This window comes from Crocodylus porosus, unplaced genomic scaffold (genome assembly GCF_001723895.1).
Source record: "Crocodylus porosus isolate Cpor-Errol unplaced genomic scaffold, CroPor_comp1, whole genome shotgun sequence".
In the NCBI taxonomy this organism is placed as follows: Eukaryota; Metazoa; Chordata; order Crocodylia; family Crocodylidae; genus Crocodylus; species Crocodylus porosus.
In genome coordinates this window covers 115,699,011-115,719,268 of record NW_017728943.1, presented here as the reverse complement: position 1 = coordinate 115,719,268, position 20,258 = coordinate 115,699,011, and the positions used below count along the sequence as shown (strand labels likewise).

General features: G+C 41.2%; 1 protein-coding gene across 5 annotated transcripts in view; it reads left to right on the top strand.

Annotated features, from left to right (window-relative positions):
* The window catches only part of TIAM2 (T-cell lymphoma invasion and metastasis 2), a 268,351-nt gene that overhangs the window by 231,038 nt on the left and 17,055 nt on the right, over positions 1–20,258 (top strand). For all 5 annotated transcript variants that reach the window (XM_019550041.1, XM_019550038.1, XM_019550040.1 and 2 more), the window contains 4 exons: positions 7,317–7,496; positions 9,232–9,300; positions 9,700–9,825; positions 19,963–20,071. In XM_019550041.1, the coding sequence (XP_019405586.1) occupies positions 7,317–7,496; positions 9,232–9,300; positions 9,700–9,825; positions 19,963–20,071 (484 nt within the window). The remainder of the gene's footprint in view (positions 1–7,316; positions 7,497–9,231; positions 9,301–9,699; positions 9,826–19,962; positions 20,072–20,258) is intronic.

The window sequence follows — 20,258 nt, the reverse complement described above, 5'->3', positions numbered from 1 at the left end:
GCTGCAACGTCAGCCAAGTCCTAGAAGTATTATAAAATGGAGGTAGTGTTTATTCCACAGGCTCTTCAGTCCTAAATTGCTTATTACTCCTGTAGCTTGGTGTGTGTGTGTGGATCAGGGTGGGCAAAATGTGACCTATGGGCTAGATGCAGCCCGCCAAGCTATTCTATCTGGCCTGTGGGGTCCCTAAACAATTTAAAAAATTAAAAATTATCTGCCCTAGGCTGCCTGTCATGTGGCGCTTGATGGCTTGCCAAAACTCAGTAAGCGGCCCTCTGCCCAAAATAATTGTCTGCCCCGGTGTAGATGAACCAGCCAGAAGGTTCAGTATGATCTTCCAAGTAGGAATTTTATTAATGAGAACAGTTTAGGGGTTTGTTGTTGTTGTTTGTTTGTTTTATAAATCCATGTGATTACAACAGGAAAGTTCAGAAAAAAGACAGACATAATTATGTGCACAGAACATCCAGCAAGCTGCTTATTTCTTTTTTCATTTTATTTTTGTAGTATCATTTGTAAGCCACATCATTTAGTGACAAATATACTTAACAGAGCACCTGTATCATTGGCAATTCACTTTGACCTTCAGGGCAGGCACCATCCCTTAGGCTTTTTAGGTATCTGGCCAATTTTCTTATAGCACCTGATATTTTTGTTTATGCAGTGGATTTCCGAAGCACTGAGGCATTCTGTTAGCAGGTACATCTCCTGGGGACATAGGATCTACAAAACCCATATTCTTTCACATTCTCTTAAGCCACTTGCAATACATTGCGCTTTAAAAAAAACAACCTCTTTTCTAAATGCCCGTGGCATTTTTTCCCATTGGTGAAAGTATATTAATGGTAAAGGTTTGAGGTAGAATCCTGTTCATGCTCTTGTACATTACTTCATCCCATTAAAACTGAACATTAACAGTATCTCACATTTTCATTCATCAGCACAAAGAGCTACTGCACGGCATTTTTTGTGTTGGCACATAGCAGTTGTTCAGTTCAGTGAGAAGATGAGCTAGTGTGAGATCTAAAGGTTTCTGCCTTGCTTAGAAAGGACTTTTCTCCTAGTGAAGTTCTTGGTGATAAGGCACAATGCCTGCCTTCAGGAAGAATAAAACCAGAGCTAAGAGTGTAGCTTTAGCTTGCAAAACTAAGCAGCAGGCAGCCGCAGCGTATGGGTCTCTGCACAGGATGTTTTCTCTGGTAAGTTCTGCTACTGTTTGCAAAATGTTGCCTTCTTAAAGAAGGTCAGGAGGGTGACCAGTTAGGCATATTCTGGACATGATGCATTTCATCAAATGAATGGTTTGCTCATTGTTCTGAGTAATAATAATAATGTAAAAGAGTGAACAAACTATTGTAGCTACAGATTAATAGATTTCTGGTGGTGTATGGTCAATAAATAACTTTATGGTGGTCTATGTTGTAAAGAGTTTGCAGAATTTGCAGTTGCCTTGTTTGAGTGTCTGTTGGAAAGAGACTATCCAGAGGTGATACAAATCACATTAGGCAATTGTGTACATTTTACTAAGGATCCTTTGACTGTGAAATAACCAAAATGTTAACATTTCATTTCTTTTCTTAGCTTTTTGACAAATAATCTGTGGCTGTAGATAATGGACAAGGGAAGCATAGTTTATAACCAAGGAATGATCAGGAAGTGCATCTGCATATCACTCGCACTGTTTACCAAACCCAAGATGACTTCAAATTTAAAATAACCACCCATTAATTAGAATATATATATAGAATATGTATACATTTCTGAAATTTTTCCATGTACAGAAACTTAGTGTTGGAAGGTCATCTTAAATTCACGCCCCCCCCCCCACTGCTTAAGGGGGCAGGCACCCCCCTTACCACCTCTCCCTCCCCGCAACTTGTCCCACCTGCAGCCTGCTACCCATTGCAATGACTGCGACGCTGCCTCCTGACGCCCACGGCCCTTGTCTCTTTCTAGATCTTCTGCCACCCTGCTTGCACACACAAAGTTGTGATGTTTCTGTAGTTGTGATGCTACATAAACACCAGAAGAGTAGGTGAAACCCCTGTTTCAGTAAGAAAAAGGAGATGAAAGGGAATGGGATTAGTAAAATTGTTGTGCAAAAGTATAGCAAGGATACAAGAAAGTTCCTATATATACTTCATTAGACCAGCAGGCAACTTCTTTTTGTAAACCAGGATTTCAGTCTAGATTTCTTTCTTGCCTAAATAACATCATCAGAATACCATCCTTTATCTGATGGGTTAAAGGTTAGATCCTATCAGATACTAGCTTTTAACTTATGTATGGATTGGATCAGGAACTGAATTCCATAGGTACTGTGTGCTCTGTGGAATTAAGTCCTTATCTTGAGCTTTCAGACCCTGACTACCTAATAAAATTAATGGAACTGATGGAATGTTTGTATTCTTTTTCAAATATTGGCATGCTCTGTTATTTTTGAAAGGGGGAATTAAGTACGTAATTAAAACATGAAATGCTGCTTGATCAGCAAAAATCTCATTGCTTTATTCTTTTCCTTCATTAGAATTGGTATTAACACTTACAGTATATTAGAACATCTCGACTCTGCTAATATTCCTTCACATTCTTCATAAAAAGTAAATCAATATGTGTTTATTGCTTAGTGTAAGAAAATGAGCACTGTAGATCTGCCTTAAACTTGTGAAACTGGGAAATTCAGAATGAAGAATGAAACTTTGTCCTTGGCTTATTTCATCATGTACAAAATTCTCAACAGTGCATAATTGTTGTTTCATACTGGACACATCTGGGTATGTTATGCCATCCCAAAAGGCAATTCTGAATATGCTTAACTTGCTGATGCAAGTCAGAATCCAAATGCCTATACATGGTGTTTGGTTGTTTAATCTCCTTTGCTTTTTACAAGTAGTATTTAATTAAAACTGTGCAACTATCCAAAAATAAAATAATGCCAAACAAACCAGTGTGTCTCCAGGACATTGTTTCAATTCATGCTGTGATACTTGCAGAACACTACAAGGATGTATCAGCTTGCTTTGATTACTGTGCACTTTGTCTTGTCTCAGCTGGGCCTATCCCTGTCCAGTAGGGAGTTAGTTTCTAAGGCAAGTGGATCCGCAGTGATATAAATCCAGTCATGTTTCCAGAAAATAAAAAGCTACAGGTTCTTCAGCTAATGCAGAGATACCAGCTAACTGAAAAAGCACTGACACTGAAAGAGTTAAATGTCATTTTATTTCTTCTTTATGACAACTTGACATGCTTCGTCGGCAGATACAAAAATCAAAGGATTAATGACCTCCCTGCAAGGTGTAGCCATTCATTTTAAGGGAACATCATTCTGAAAAGTAATCAAATTATGTATATTACACACTTTTTTTTAACCTTTCCGAGGAATTTTCTTAAAATGAAGAATGTTCTAAGCCTACTCAAAATAATCCTTTGTGTCACTTTTAAGTAAATGCTGTCTAGCTGGCAGGGCAGGGTTTGAAGTGCATGAGATGCATAAATGAGAAATGATAAAATTAAACAGCATTGAGCAGAGAGAAGGTAAAACTAATTAACCTTGTGCAGCATCGCTACTCAATCAGAATCATTCAACAAGTTGCAGTGGGTCATCGGGCAGCCATGAAATTGCTGTGCTGCTGCTTAACTAGTTTTGATTTGAAGTTGTGTGCTCCCTCTGATTAATTTTACCTAGTATTTTAACTCTGTGAGGGATAGCCTAGTCATGGACTGTGATGTTCATGTGTGCCAAGAGGCAAAGTAAAATGGAAGGTTAATAATACCTCTCTAGCAAGGATGTTCTTTCTTCACTTTAAAAAGGATGTTCTCAAAGTGCATTTTCTTAAATGTATTTTATTTAGTTCTCAGTCGAGTTATAATGTAGACAACCCTGTTAATATCTACATGTACCCAAACTAACCATGCTAAGTATTGGATTACTCTGGTTTTGCACAGAGAAAATTCCCCTAACATTATTTTCATGAGATTTCCTGTTTATAGGGAATACTGTGTCCAAAATATAGGGAAAATGATATTATCATTTTAAAAAAACGAAACAAACAAAAGCCTTATATAGAATCATGATGTGAGCAACAGCCTTGGAGTGAAAGAAATCTCTGCCCCCAGTGTATGACAGCTTACAAATTGTTAACAAATATCAGCTTGTGTGCTCCTTTCTACCTCCCTAGAAGGGTAGCAAATGGGTGACAGGGACCAGGGTCATGGCCACATTCCCTTCCAGACTGCTCAAAAGGACCAGTGAGTTGGTGGAAGTGTTTATATGCCTCCATGTTGAAATGCAATGGTCAGCTTAAACAAGAAACAGTTCATCCTAACTTGATTCTACCTTAGACTTGCAGAGTACATGGATATAGACCCTAGATAAACTCTCACTGCCTTGTCTGACGTGACCATTATAATCTAGCATTATTTGGGGTTTTAGATGTCGTGGGACAGATATGCAATGCACTCTGACCTAGGCTGCAGAAGGCAAATTAAAGCTATCTGTACAGGACTGCAAATTAGGCCAAAGGGTGAAATAAATAAGCTCCTGAAAGGCACAAGTCATCTACCTTCTGCTCTGTCCAAATGCTGTGCTGTATCCAGGGTGCCTCAATCTGGGCATCTGACTGCATCCAGATAATCTGAATTGTTGTTTTTGCAGCTGTTTTTTTTTTTTTTTAACCAAGTACATATTTTGAGTCAAATAAAAGCACACTGTAAAGCTCAGCATTATTACCACTTACTGAATGCTGACTACTGGGCTGATATACAAACATAAAGAAGGAAAATTGGGAACCCCAGAGCTTATTGCAGAAACAGAGATGATCTGTTCTGTCTAGGGAAGTTGGCTGCCATAGTCTCCTTTGATAGTTTGGTACCCAAAACTCCAAGGTGGCTTTGAATATATTGACTTGAACCAGGAAAATATACATTAACTTACGTTATCCTCTACAGATCATACTATATCATACTTGAAGGACTAGTCTTGATATGGCAGATTTATTTTGAGTAATCAACAAAGTGTACGATTAAGTAGTAATGTTAATGAAAAGTGGGAGATTATTAGGTGTACGAGTGGAAGACTGGGGCAAGCACAAGGTGAAGGATAAAGGAGCCAAAATGAATATTGGAGAAGGTTCCCAACTGGGTAGTAAGAAAGGAAAATGCCTTCCAAAATCCTTCCAGAAAATGCTGCAACACCCTCCATTTCCTGGAGGTAACCAAAGGGAGTATATTTGGTTTTGGCATTTAAATACCGTCTTGTAACAAGGACTGTTACTTACTTTACACGTGTTCTTCCAGAGCAGTGCTGTTGTTTAGTGGTGCCTTCACTGAAGGGCTATCTCATGTCCTTGATCAGTGATTGTGCTCTTGTGGATGTTAGTTCGGGCCACCCACACAAACCTTGCCCCATATATTTCCTAAAGCCTGAATCATTATGACACAAATATGAAATGCTGAAAACAGAAACAAAGGAAACAAACACTTTGGAAATCCATCATCTTATAAAGGTTGTTAAAATAAAAATCTGACTCTGAAATGAAAATATGATTAATTTCAAAAACACTTTTTTAATGTTACACAAATATGTGTGTGAATTCTTGATGTAAGATAAAGCTATAATTTCAAGAGTTGCCCTTACAGGGCATCTGTTATCTTGTGTTTTGTTTTTATTTAGCTTGTTTTGTTGAGTTTTGTCTTGTGCATTAAACATGCCCTATAACTAGATTCCATAGGCCTGAGTTCTCATTAAATGGGATTGTAGAGAATGAAGATGCTCTCATGCTAGTGATAGTGATGCAAGTCACAGTAAGTTTTCTTGGGGAATAATAATTGGTGACTAGAAACTCATACATTTAATCTGGAGGGCACTGCAAGTATTTGACATGTTTTAGTTTATTTTCACTTACCTAGATGTTAGCAAAGTATGTATGTTTGATTGGAATTTGATGCTGTCAGTATAGTTATGTCGCACATACAGCCTACTCCTTATAGGAAAAGCGGTAGAGTTCTAGCATTTAGAAAATACTTCCCTAAACTTCAGGAAAAAATGTATTTCTCCATTTGCTGATACCATAAAGTGCTAGACCTTTGTAGTTTCTGTATTGATTATATCCTAAGACTATTGCTTAGGGCATCTGGCTACATATGCTGGGCTAGGGTCTGAGCTGTGCTGAAGAGTGCCTGAGGAGGCTCTGGAATAGAAAGATACCAGTTTTTGGTTACTTTAGTCTTTCATTATTTGAAATGGTTCGTGGAGTAATTACATCAGCCTTAATCTCCTCTGAAAGTCCGCTAACATCTTAAGGGACTTTCTGAATTAGGACCTTATTTCAGAACTACTAGGGAAATGTTTCTTTACAGATATGTGCTGAAGAGTTCATCTTTGATATAAGATACGGTAAAATGCTTTTTATCAATCCTAGTGTTACAGAAGAAGACTGGTAGTATTTATAATATAAGTATTTGAAAGAGAGAAGCATTTGGGAGGAAGAATTGCTTAGCGCATGACATGAGGAGGTGAAAAACTAGGACTAATAGGGTAGAATTAGGAAATGGAAAACATAGGTTTATTATCAGAACGTTGTGGACTAGTGTTCTTCAGGAAATGCAAAAGAGGCTGTCGGACCTCTGTGATAGTCACCGTTTAAACATCTAAACACCAGTGCCTGATGCCACACTTAGAATGGCATTCTTTCAACTTGCCAGCGTGTGTGGAACCAGACTTGATGTGCACCAGTAAGTTGAACGCTGTGCACAATACAGCCCTGCACAGGGCTGCCCCATGCATGGTCTGCAAATGCTGAATGGGGAGAATCAATCATCTCCCTCCATTTAGCAAGTTGAAAGCACCCAGTTCAAGATCTGGAGCAGCTCCAGCCTCCTTGATGACAAATAGGTCTCGGACCAGGCCAGCCCTTTCCTAATCCTGATGCTGACAATGAACTCATTAGCAGCATGGAGACTGGGGTCTGCTACACATTCAGTTTAAGGCACTATACAAAACCAGCCATTTGGTGGAACACCTTTGTGTTTAGTTTGCCATTTTATGGTGCTATAAATTGCCTGAACGTGTTCCAGGTTGCCATTCGTGGTGCAATTAACCTGTTAACTGTGAGATAAATGTAACATCTGCCAAGACTCGTTACGTCTCCAAAGCAACTTTCTTAAAAATCAGTGGCATGATATGACCCACTGAATTTAGAATAAGGGCAAGAATGAATCTGTGAATTCTTTCTTCACATGGGAAATTCTAAAGAGATGAATACTTCTTGTGTACCTATATTTTTAAATGAGCCCCACTCCCTTTTTCTGTCCCACAGAGTGCTGAACAAATCACAGCGCTGTGCCGGAATTTTCACGAAATCCAAGCAAACGGTATGGAAGGACAAAAGGACAGTCAAGATCCACCTGTGAAACCACTGGCACGACATCTCTCCGATGCAGATCGATTGCGGAAAGTCATCCAAGAACTTATGGATACTGAGAAATCATATGTAAAGGTAGTGGAAACAACTTCCTGTGTGCCTATGGGTTTCCTATTGGGCTCTGACATCATTGATTAAAATAATCCTATGGTTCTAAGGCTTACCTCTGTATGAAGTGGCCCTGGTACCACATGTCTAGTTCTGTTACCTTCAGTGGACTTATTCCTAGGGCAAAGCCTTGCAGGCTTTTACTCATAAAAATTCAGGTTCTAGGCAATTTGAAGCATTGCCCTGCATGTATGTAGGAAAGTAGAATTGTATGTGCGCAGGACAACTGCGGTAGGTGAGGGTTTTGGGTTCTCCAGTGGATTTTTCCACAGCTCTTCAAAATCTAAGTCTTTTAACCCTTCTGCTTAGAAAGAAACCCTTCATCATGGAAACTGATGCATTGCTCAGTGTGGCCAGTGGAATTACAACAGACATTTTTTATTTTCTTAAAAACCCATGGTTTTGTTGGGTGCATGGCCCTTTTTAGAAACACAAATCGATGGATTTCAAAAGTAGTAATGGCCATTAACATTTGAAAGTCCTGTGTAAAACTTAGTTTTGCTGACCTTCAAGAGGGAAGAAACCTGTTCTCAGTCCCCACTGCCAATCTAAAATGGTTCCCAAAGAGATGCACTTAGACACAGGTAATTCATGAATTATGCTCATGTAAAAGACTAGGAGGAAAATATCTTAATGTATTTGCTTTTATAATTCCAGGTGATTTACAGCTATGCATCCTTGAGCAGTTTTGCTTAAGCTTGATGTGTAGCAAAAAATAATAATCAAGCACATCCAACTGCTCTTTTTATTTTTTTTTTGGTGGCAGAGAAGTCACTTTAATTAAGGATCAAATTGTCATCAGATCTTTGAATGTGTCCACTTATGTGAGAAACAGAGCACTGTGACACAAGAAACTTACTTTCATGAGGACTACGTGTACATGTTGTGTAACAAGATAGTTTTATCTATCTGACAGCTGTCACAAGATAAAACTTGGTCCCCAAAATACAAATGGCTTCATGGATTCAAATCAGATACTTTTTATCTTCTATGTATTATTATCAAAATGGCTAAGATGTGTTGGGGTGTCCTCCAGACCTCCCAGGTCAGCCAAATCATAAAACTTTAGTGTGGCATTGCAAGAAGACACACATCTTTCCCCCTCTGTAAGAAATTCTGCCATTTTTTTCCTCAGGGTCACAAAGCCCTACAGCACTGACCCATGATTCAGCCATCGCACTTTGGTGTGGTATAGTAAGTCTTCAAAAATAATGTCAGTTCTGTGGAGAAATGACTGGAAAAGCCCTTAATCATTTTCTCCTGACAAAATAACAAAACACTCTAATGCCTATAGGCTATACAGACATTACACATCATTGTGATTGTTACTACCAATGTCTAACAGAGTCGTTATTATTGTTCATCTAACCTGCATGCTTATGAGTTTTGATGTTGATATTTATGAACTTTCGTGTTCTTCATAAAACCATCTTCTACAACTTTCTTATACCACACTGTACTAAAATATAACTTCATTTTACTTTGTAATTTGGGGCTCTAAAGATCTACTTACAAAACTAAAGCACCATGTTGAGATTGGCTTGGCTTTACAGTGAAAATTGGTTTAGCACTTACGGGTATGTATGAGATTTTGTTATAAGAAACAGAAATATTTTCTTGAAAATTGCATCTATCCACAGTTTTTGTTTACAGAATGATTTTGAACTGTTAATTGTTTGAGCAAATTCTTTGTTTCTTCCAGGATTTAAGCTGCCTCTTTGAGTTATACTTAGATCCCCTTCAAAATGAGACCTTCCTTACCCAGGATGAGGTGAGGCAATAGTTAAGAGATGTTCTTTTCAGTCTTGTGTGTGTTTTCTGTGGTCCCTGATATATGGACTTTTCCTTTGCTGAGGATATGGCAGGGAGCTAACAAGTAGCATAACAATAGAACACATCTTTTAAGTGTTTTCTTTCTAGCACATTAGTCACATATTTTTCTAATGGTAATTGCTTATCTGACTGAAACATTTTTTAGACATCTTATCTTTTGTAACCACTTTCTCTTTATGGAGCCCATGGCAAAACTATTAAAAAAACTCAAAATAATTGATTTTCTGTATTCCTTTTTAATATCTGACATCTCTCATTGGACTGTATTCTCAGGGCATCTATTAAGTAGAGGTATAGAGCTATCAGTTTCATGTCCTCCTGTTTGATTTTCATACAGATGGAGTCCTTGTTTGGCAGCCTGCCAGAAATGTTGGATTTCCAGAAAGTATTTTTGGAGACTCTGGAAGACGGAATTTCTTCCTCCTCAGATTTTAACACGCTAGAAACACCATCCCAGTTCCGGGTAAATGCATGATCTTGTAAATCTTTGTAACAGGGCCAGAAATGCATAATTTGGGGTTCAAAGTTTATTCTCTCTCTTCAGGTGACTGCCTCTTTGTTTCAAACTTTACTTCTGATTGCAAATCGATATCCAGCCATTGATTGAATTACAATGAGAAAGATGAATTCTGTTTTTCACACATTTATCTCCTCCTTCCGAGGACAGATGATATAGGTTGAATGTACTGATAAGACTTTCAATGTGCTATAACCTAGTAATACTTAAAAGGATGCTTCCTCTCCAGTAGGAAGCACACTTACTGGGTTTAAGTTCTGTCATGTTTTATGCTCTGTGCAATCCTACTTGCATTCCTGACGTTCAGTTCATCTGGTGCAAAGTACAAATTACTCCTGTTAAATATAGTAGGAGTTTTTCTTGTGTCCTGTGGTTAAAGAATAGAGTCTGCAGAGAATGGCCCTCTGTGGCTTTGTTTGCCTGAAGAGTGCAACTCAGTGGGTGTATCTACATGTGCAATAAATTCAAAGCAATAAACTCTGGAGCAGTTTGAGCTGGAGTAGACTACTCCCAAGCACAGCATCTACACATGTGCCCAGGATAGCAGCAATTTGAACTGGGGGAGAGCAGGTCTGGGCTGGCAGGGGCTTATCCGGGTGGTGGCATGGGTCAGCAGAGGGGCTGGCTGGGGCATGAGGGTACTGCAACTATGGAGCTGTGTGGCTAGGTGACAGGCAGGAGTTTGGCCCCTGGCTGGCTGGGCTGACCACATACAATTTATGCCCATGGTCAAGTTCTATACATGTGTTTAATTGTAGTTAATTATGCAACTGACAGTACAATCTTATGCCAGCATAAATTGGTTTACTGAAACCTAATAGTGTCACATGTGTAGATGGTGACACTTTATTCCACTGTTAATTAATCTGCTGTGCAGTTAAGCACACAAGTAGTAGATGTATCCAGTATGTAGCAAAGACCTGGAGAAAATGTGTTCCCACAACTGATTCATAAAACTAGAAGACCCGCTGTCATATCTTCTCAATTCTTGCCCATTACCAAAGAAATCAAGTACAAAGATTCCTTTTTATTTTCTGCTCATATTCTTTGGTCTCTCCTTTCTCCTTCTGTACTCTTTTCTTTGTGAAGAGTACATCTCTTCATGATGTACATGAGACATCTCTCTCTTGGAGTCCCAATGATTCACAGTCCCCCCCACCTCCTCCCAGTCTTCCTCATCCAAGAAAAGAAATAAAAAGGTGCCCTGTAATCACCACATACCTAGTAGAGCTTGAACACAGATTTTTTTAAAACCTTCTTCTGACCTTATCTCCTCTGCTTGTTGCTTCCCAACACAGTTACCAGTTTTTTCTCTCAGAACCACAAGCTGAACTGTCTCCTACCCTGTCGTAGGAGCATAGTGAGAGAAGATGACTAATACAGTTGATTCTAATTCAGGGAAAAACAATATAGTTGTGGATTTCTTTGCTTAGGTTGGCCAAGCTCTGTACCCAGGGGGAGAGCAGCATGCAAAACTGCTGCCAGCAGAGTGCACAGGTAGCTGGAAGAGAATTTTGTTGCCTTCAGTGCTATAATGCCAGAAGAAATGCTTGGAGTGGTGGTGGCATAACACAGTAGGGGAGAGCATAGGGGATTACAGACCCTCCCCCACTTCAACTTCCTTCATTAAGAGCTGCTTTGTTCTCCACCATCATTAAACTAACAGCCCATCCATTTCCCACCTGATCTGACAAGTTTACATCCTCTCTTGCACCTCGGACATTCCTGCTCCCCTTCTGTAACATGTGATTAGAAATTTTAATCTCAATTCCCAGTCCTCCTACCTATCTATAAAATGCTAATTTTTATAATCACCTTTATAAAGTTTTCAGGTTCTGCCTCCTTCCACACCTTATAAAGATTATAAAAATTATCATTTCTTCTTTTACCCCCTCTATGTACTTCTTTGTGCTCCTGTTTTTCTCTTTTTTTCTCCTCTTCCCCATCTATCATCAGTGTCTATGCTCCAACTTTTCTGTCCTTCTGGGATCTCCTTTATTCCCTTTAACTCTGCTCCCCTTCCTGGATCCGACTTCCCTCTAACAGCCTTTTGTCTAAGGTAAGGATGTCAAACTCCTGTGGCCCCATGGCTGAACGAATGTCATGGGGCCTGCCCACAGGCCAGATCGGACCCACAGCTTCATCTTTTTCCCCCTTTCCCTTCCCCAGCATACCTGATCTTGGGGGTGCTCCAGTCAGTCTAGGACTAGCACTGAGTGCAGCATGAATCCTGGAGTGGTTGGAATGAGCACTGTGTGGGCCAGTGTCTGGAGTGCAGTCATGCTGCACATGGTGCATACAGTGCCTGCTCCAGCAGCTCCAGGACTATGCTGCACATGGTATCTGCAAGCACCATGCACAGCACAGATCCTGGACCAGCTGGAGTGGGTGCCATATGCAGTGTGTACCACAGATCAGGTATAACATGTGGCACATACCTGGCTGCCATGTTCAGCATGGCTGCTGCACTGGCCAAACTGCTGTACCTGACACCTATTCTGGCTGTTCTGGGATCTGTGCCGCAAAAAGCCCGATACTAGCTAGAGCAACTGCTGGATCTGGTATGCTGGGGGCAGGGGAGGAGGAGAGGGCTCAGTCAGGCCTATAGACCAGCCCTGTGCCATGGGTGTTTGCTGTGCCCCTTGTGGGTCTGATCAGACCCAAGGGCAGCACCAAGGTCTAGATGGCAGGGGGCTGTATGTTTGACACTCCTGTCAAAAGCTTGTTTTCTTCTGTTGGATCCCAGAATGCAAATCATTCCATACAAAAAAATTAAGCTGCTGTCTCTAGTAGATGTGGGCAACAAGAGGATTAGCTAGAGAAATTCCCCTCTGCCTGTGACACTGATTGGGCACTCTGAGGGGGGCTTGATGGTCTCCTTACTTTTTCCAGTGGAAATCAGACTTTTCCAGTTTCCTAATATTCACCAAAATCAATAGAGTTCTGACCACAGATATGTAGAATGTTTCTTGGAAGCTCAGAACTGGTTGGATGAGGCATTCAAAAGTTACCACATTCTTAGGTAGAGACAGACAAATGGAAAAATGGCATTAAATTTGGTGTGGGACCTCACTTCACTTGGCCAGCTAGGAGGAGTTCTTAGCTTGCAAACTATGTCCACATAGGCCCTTTGTGAATAACATCTTGGGCTATGATGTAGCATGTGACTACTTGAAGAAGGAGGGTCCCCAGAATTGAAGAGCAGTGGATTAAGCCAGCAATCTTTTTCCAGTACTGCTGTGGAACTGCTGAAGAAAAGGCAGAGGAGCGGCCATTTGCAGGCATGAGGCAGAGGAGCATCAGTCAAGAGAGCAAGAAGTGCATGGCCCTAAGGACAGGGGCTTTCAGACCACTGCATCAAGAAGGAAAAGAAGAGTGGTAGTGGATTGTTTTCCAGACTTGGGGGTCAGGGAGGTGTGCTGCCTGCCCAGAGCCTAAACTGAGGACACCACAGAGAGACTGTCAAATCTCATCCATCCTTCAGAGTACTATCCCTTTCTGCTTGTCCATGTAGGCCCCAGCAATACTGCCAGGAATGACACCGAACAGATCAGATGTGACCAGGAGGCTCTTGGCAAGAGGATTAAGTTGCTAGCAACAGAAATGGTGTTCTCATTGATTTCTTCCCATGGAAGAAATCTCTAGTATTCCATGATATCCTTGTGGAAAAATTGGAAGACTGTGGGCTTAACTGCTCAACAGTTCAGTGGGTAGAAAACTGACTGCATGGTAGGACCCAGAGAGTTCCCATGAATGAATCTGTGTTGTCCTGGCGAGAAGTAGCCAGTGGTGTCCCTCGGGTCCATGCTTGGATCGGTGCTTTTCAACATCTTTATCAATGATGGATGTGACGGTGAAAAGCTTGCTGGCCGAGTTTGAGGATGACACCAAGTTACAGGCTTTGCAGTTTGACTTGCAGCATGGCCAAAAGGGACCTAGAGGTAGTGATTGACCATCACATGACCATGAGCTGGCAGTGCAATGCTGTGGCCAGCAGGGCAAACTACTTGCTGGCATGCATTAATCGTTGTATCTCATGCAAAACTAAGGAAGTGATACTCCCACTGTACTCCGCACTGGTGAGACTACAGCTGGAGTAGTGTGTCCAGTTCTAGGCACCACATTTCAACAAGGGCATGGAAAAGCTTGAGAGGGTCCAGAGAAGAGCTATCCGTATGATCAGGCACTTGCGAGACAAGCCATATGAGGAGAGGCTGAGGGACTTGGGCCGCTTCAGCCTACCGAAGAGAAGGCTGAGAATGGACTTGGCTTACTGGCCTGAGAAGGCTTACTGCTACATCAGGGGAGTATATCAAGAACCCGGTGAACAGCTGTTCACTAGGGCACCCCTGAGGAAGACCAGGAGCAATGGATCCTACAGACTCCTGGAAGGCCGCTTCAGACTCAGAAAAACTCCTTCACTGTCAAGGTGTCCAGACTGGTGGTGCAGTCACCTACCCTGGAAATCATCAAAAGGAGACTGGAAGAGAACTACTATCAAGAGATGGGATGCATATGGTGAGAATGGGGAAAAGCATCTTTGGACATTGTCTGGCCAATCTAGTAAGGAGAGGTTTAACCTAAGTTCCGTAGTGGATGGTGATGAAAACTCTCCAACAACAGAGCATGCAGTCCAGAGGGGGAAGGACTTGAAGAAATAACTTAACTATGGGAAAGGGCCAGAGAGCTACAGGACTAGAAGTGGTGCAAAAGGGAAGTGGGTAGGTCAGATTGTAATATAAGACCAATGCATATATACAAATGCAAGAAGTATGGGGGATAAACAAGATGAGCTGGAAACTGCAGGTTGTGAAATTAACTATCATCTGATTGGCATCACAGACACCCAGGGGGCAGCTCTTATGACTGGAATGCCAACATGGAGGCTTATACTGTTTCAGAAGGACAGGGTTGGAAGAAAAGATGGTGGTGTTGTCTTGTATGTCAAAAACACATACACTTGTTCCCTGGTTCAGGAAAAAGAAGACAGCAAAGCAGAATGCATTTGGGGGAAGATGAAAGGTGAAAGATGCAGCATCAGTATAATGGTAGGGATTTATAGGCCACCAAATCAGGAGGTACTCTTCAAGCAGGTGACAGATCTATCCAAAAGTTGTGGGATGGTATTGATGGGAAACTTCAATTTTCCTGACAGCTGCTGGAAGAACGCTGCAGCCAAATATAATGTTAAGTCAGTTCCTAACTTGTATGGAGGACAACTTCCTGTTTTAGAAAGTGGAGGATGCAACTCCTCCTAGGGAATCATCTATCTTGGGTCTTGTCCTGACCAACAGGGAAGAATTATTGGAGGATGTGAAGGTGGCGGGTAACTTTGGAGGAAGCAATTACAATACAATAGAATTACAGACAGGTTAGGAAAATTAGGACACTAGATCTCAAAAAGACAGATTTAGTAGTTAATATGCCTGGTGTCATGGGAGGATAAACTGAAGGATAAAGATGCCCAGAAATGCCGCAAGGTGCTAAAAGGCACAGTATTTGGAAGCCAACATGAAACTGTCCCGACATGATGGAAGCACAAGAAGAATGGCAAGAGACCAATGTGGCTGCACACAAAGCTTCTAAAATTCCTCAAATGCAAAAGGAAATCATACAAGCAATGGAAGAATGGGCAGGTCACCAAGGAAGCATACCAGTAAATAGCAAAAGCCTGCAGGGACAACATTAGGGAGGCAAAGAGATAAAGAACAAGCCACACCTGGCAAAGGAGGTTAAGGACAATGAGAAGCTCTGTAAGTATGTTGGCCAGAAAAAGACCCATGAAGATGTCAACAAGCTGGGGGAGCTCCTAACAGAAGATGCAAAGAAGGCAAATCTACTCAACAGCTGTTTTTTGCCGCAGTCTTCACAGAAAAATTAAGCTGTAGGTAGATACCTAAAAAGGTTTATCTGGATAAGGAAGGGGGTAAGCTGAGGGAAGAAATAAGAAAAGACATAGTCAAAGAGCTTACTTTGTGCCTGAATGAATTCAAATCAGCAGGGTCAAATGAATTTCATCCCAGGATACTGAAGGAACCTGGCAAAGGAGATCTTAGCGACCTTGACAATGATCTTCATGAAGTTGTGGGAGACTGGGTATGTACCAGAGGACTGGAAAAAGGCCAGTATAGTGCCCCTCTTTAAAAAGACAGGAGGAGGACCCAGGGAACTGCAGACTGATTAGTCTTGCCTCAATACTTGGGAAATTAATGGAGCATATCCCAAGGAAAGCCATTTGCAAGCATCTGGAGGAGGAAAGGCTGATCACAAGCAGCCAGCATGGATTTATGAAAAACCAATAGTGTCAAACACACTTGATCTCCTTCTTTGACAATGTAACTACTTGGGTGTATGAAGAGAATGCAGTGGACGTAGTGTGTCTGGACTTAAGCAAGGCTTTTGACAAGGTCCTGTATGAGCTTCTCATAAACAGTTGGGAGAAATGTGGACTAGATAAAGCTCCTATAAGGTGGATAAATAACTGGCTCAATAGCCACAAGCAAAGGTTAATAATTATCAATGGGTCCATGTCAGAATGTTAGGAGGTTTTGAGGGGAGTCCCAAAGGGGTCTGCACCGGGTCTGGTGCTGTTCAAGGTATCTATTAACAATTTGAATGCTGGCATAGAAAGCTGCTTGAGCAATTTTGCAGACTACACAAAACTGGGAAGGATTGCAAACACCTTGGAGAATGTGAGCATGATTCATAAGGATCTTGACAGACTGGAAAGTTGGCTAGAGCTAACAGGATGAAGTTCAGTGTGGACAGATGCAAGGTGTGACACCTCAGAAAGAATAATCAAAAACACAAATGTAAAATGGGTGACACCTGGCTGGAGGGCAACACTACAGAAAGAGACTTGGGAGTCTTGGTAGATCAGACTCATCTTGAGTTTGCAGTGTGATGCAGCGGCACAAAAGGTGTGTGGTTTTGGGGTGCATCAATAGAAGCAAGACATGGGAGATGATAGAGCCTCTCTACTTGGCCCTGGTTAGGTCTTCTCTGGAGTATTGCGTGTAGTTCTGGGTTCCACATTTTTAAAAGCATGTGGAGTACTTAGAAGGTCCAGAGGTGGGCACCAAAGTTGATAAAAAGCTTAGAAAGGAAGTCAAATGAGGAGCAGCTGATGGAACTAGTCGTGTTTAGCTTGTGGAAAATGTGCTTAAGAGGGGACGTGGTAGCAGTCTTCAAATACTTGAAGGGCTGCCCATAAAGAAGGAAAACACTTTTTCTCTCTACCTGCAGAGAGGGGGATGCAGACCAATAGCTTGAAGTTGCAGCAAAGTAAATGTAGATTGAATACAAGAAAAAACTTCTTCACTGTGAGAATAGTGAGGCAATGGAATAGACTGCATATGGAAATTGTGGACTCTCCATCATTGGAGGTATTCAAGAAAACATTAGATAGCCATGGTCAGGAATGATCCAGGCATAGCTATGCCAGTGTTCTACGATGGGTATTTCCCATGCTTCTGGGCTTTGCTGGTTGCCTCCTCCCTGCCTTTCTGCTACATGTCAGGGTGTTTTTAAGCCTTCCTCAGAGGCACATTGGCTGCAGCCCAAGCTGGGGACTTGGACTGGGGTGTGCCAGTCAGTGCTTCTGCTAAGACCAAAGCTGGAGGTTCCTGGCTAGAGGGTCTTGTCCACTTCCCTCCCCCCAGCTCCGACTGATCACCATATTTGGGATCAAGAAGGGATTTTACCCCATGGTCAGATTGGTATGTACTGTGGGAGGCATGGCCCATTACCTGAGCTCTCTTGACAGCATTTAATAGAAGGACATTGGTTGCCATGCTTTGTTTGTTTTACCTATAGCAGGTTAGAGCATAAAGTCTGTGTTTGTTTCATGGTTGATGGTAGTTTTGTATAGAGTTTAGATTATGGTTTGGATATGGCTGATCTTGCTTCAGGCAGGAGGTTGGACTAGATGACCTCTGCAAGTTTATTTCAGACCTAGTTTTCTATGGTTGGCCCACCTAGGGGAACTATCTGGAGTGACTGTCTGTTCGCCAAGATGCAGTGGAGGCAAGGAATCTGTCTGGGAGGGAGAATGGAGAGGTTAGGGCAGATTGGGCATGGATGTGTGATTGGTTGCAAATAGTCTGTTTTCCACTGAAATCAGGCCCACATAATGCCTGTTTGCTGTGCTGCAGGCTGTGAAAGATCTCTCATGAACTAATTCCTGATCCTAGACCTAATTCACATGCAGAGTCTGTATAACTATTTAGTAGAAAGCAGTTTTTTTCCTGGTTTCTGAGTTTTCACCAGTATTAGTAGGGTTCTGCTCATTGATGCCTAAAATATTAATTCCTGAAAGCTTGGAATTGATTAGTTGCTATTCTTAAAAGCTGTTGCCTACAGAAGAACAGCATGGCTGGCTTTGGCTAACAAACCTGTACTGAAAAGCATAGAGAATTACTGACTCTTGCATAAGAAGCAGTACTGCCAAAGTATATAGTAAACTTCACTACTCTTCCAACAGGCTGAGCAAGGCTTTTGAAGATCAAAGCCCATATTCTGTTCCACCTATTAAGCATGTAAGTGCCTTAGTGAAATTCCACTTCACCCTGCTTGAGTCCTGGAAAACCTGTTAATGCAAAAGATGGGTGGGTTCTTCTCCCCCTCTTTTTTTGTGACTCAGTCTTAAGGGTAACATGGTGGTGTGTTACAAAAGTAGATGTATATAATGGGTTTCCGGGACTTGAATGGGATGAAACAATTGCATTTAGGTATTCAAGTCAACTTACATGCCCCTGAGTGAAATAGGACATGGCCCCAAACGAACACACTAGTTTGCATGCAGCAGTGCAGGAATGGAGTCCTGCAAGGTGTGTGGAGCTCCATTTAAGAGACCACATTTTGCTGCTCAGCAGTTGACAAATGTCTATTCAAATGGTAGTTGATCTGAGTAGTTGGCTTTTGCAGAACTAATACCATGATATGATACCATTGGCAGAGAAACAAATCAAAGATAAAGCGGTTGATGCAACTGACACTACACATACCTAGGAAAAGAAGGAAACAGGTCATCTGACAGTTATTTTGACATCTGTAGGAAAAGTGGTATCTTCACACTTCTAAATTAGTACTCAGGTTTCCACTGGCTCTAGCTCTCTACACATATTGGTGATGACAAATGGAGGTGTAATGAATAATAAACACTGGATTTTTATTACAGCTACTGTGATTTTCTTGGCTTACTTTGTCAAGTACAGTAAGATGGTACATAATTGCTGTGTTAAATCTCTACTCGTTCTATATTTTCTTAGCTTGCTCCCAAAAGATTCATAATCTATATGTGGAAAGTTCAACTTTTCTTTTGAAATAAGGCTATTTTGTATAGTGAACATAGTGCTTGTCAAATGTGTCATCTTAGCAATGCTGGAAACTGAAACTTTCTATTGAGAACAGCACAGGTTTCCTGACAGTTTCAAACCTGGCCTGGCGGGGCTACGCAGACAAGTGAGAAGAGTCTGTCTCCATGTCCTTGCAATATTTGAGTTCATTGCTGAGAGTGACCATCAGTTGTGGTGGTGGTGGTGGTGGTGTGTGGTAATGCCCACTGGGGTCTAGCTCAAAACTACTAGCTCCTTTCATGCAAACTTACTGAACCAGTGGTCAGATGAAAACTGATTTTGAGTATTGACATGAGTTGGATTTGGATTTATGTCCCAAGGCAGCAAGGCTCTATGTAGTCTATATAACTGATCTTCTTACCAATAAATTCACACTTTGGAAAGGCGGTGATACTTATACAGCACTAGCCCTTTGGAACAATGTACTTCAACCATCTTATTTACTTGTAAATTGAGGGTGTTAATAGGAAAGCTATTGAAACACAATAACATTATGCTACTTATGGAGCAGTTTTCAGAGTAGAAACATTCACTAATATCCTTCTGTTGCAAATTTATGTTTTCATGTACAGAATATGTTCGCTCGCACATTATTAAGAAGGCAGGTTGCCATAGCTTGAAAACAGGGACTTGCTATAAATTAACTGAAACCAGCCAAATGGTGCCTGAGCCTTTGATTAATATTTTAAGATAATTAATTTAACAAATACTTTGCATCTGGTTTCAGAAGCTGCTGTTTTCACTTGGAGGTTCTTTTCTGTATTATGCTGACCACTTTAAGCTCTACAGTGGATTTTGTGCAAACCACATCAAAGTGCAGAAGGTTCTTGAGAGAGGTAATTTTGTTGTCACAATTGTAATTCATTTGTTTGACTTCAATTTCAAATAAATCAGTGTACCACATCAGTTTGAGACGTATGTCTCATAAGGGTATTAATATGAAAGAAGGGGGAAGTGGGAGGTCTTGTAATGTGAGTATTTGTGATCTTCCCCCCATGTTGAAATATGATATTGATCTGAGGG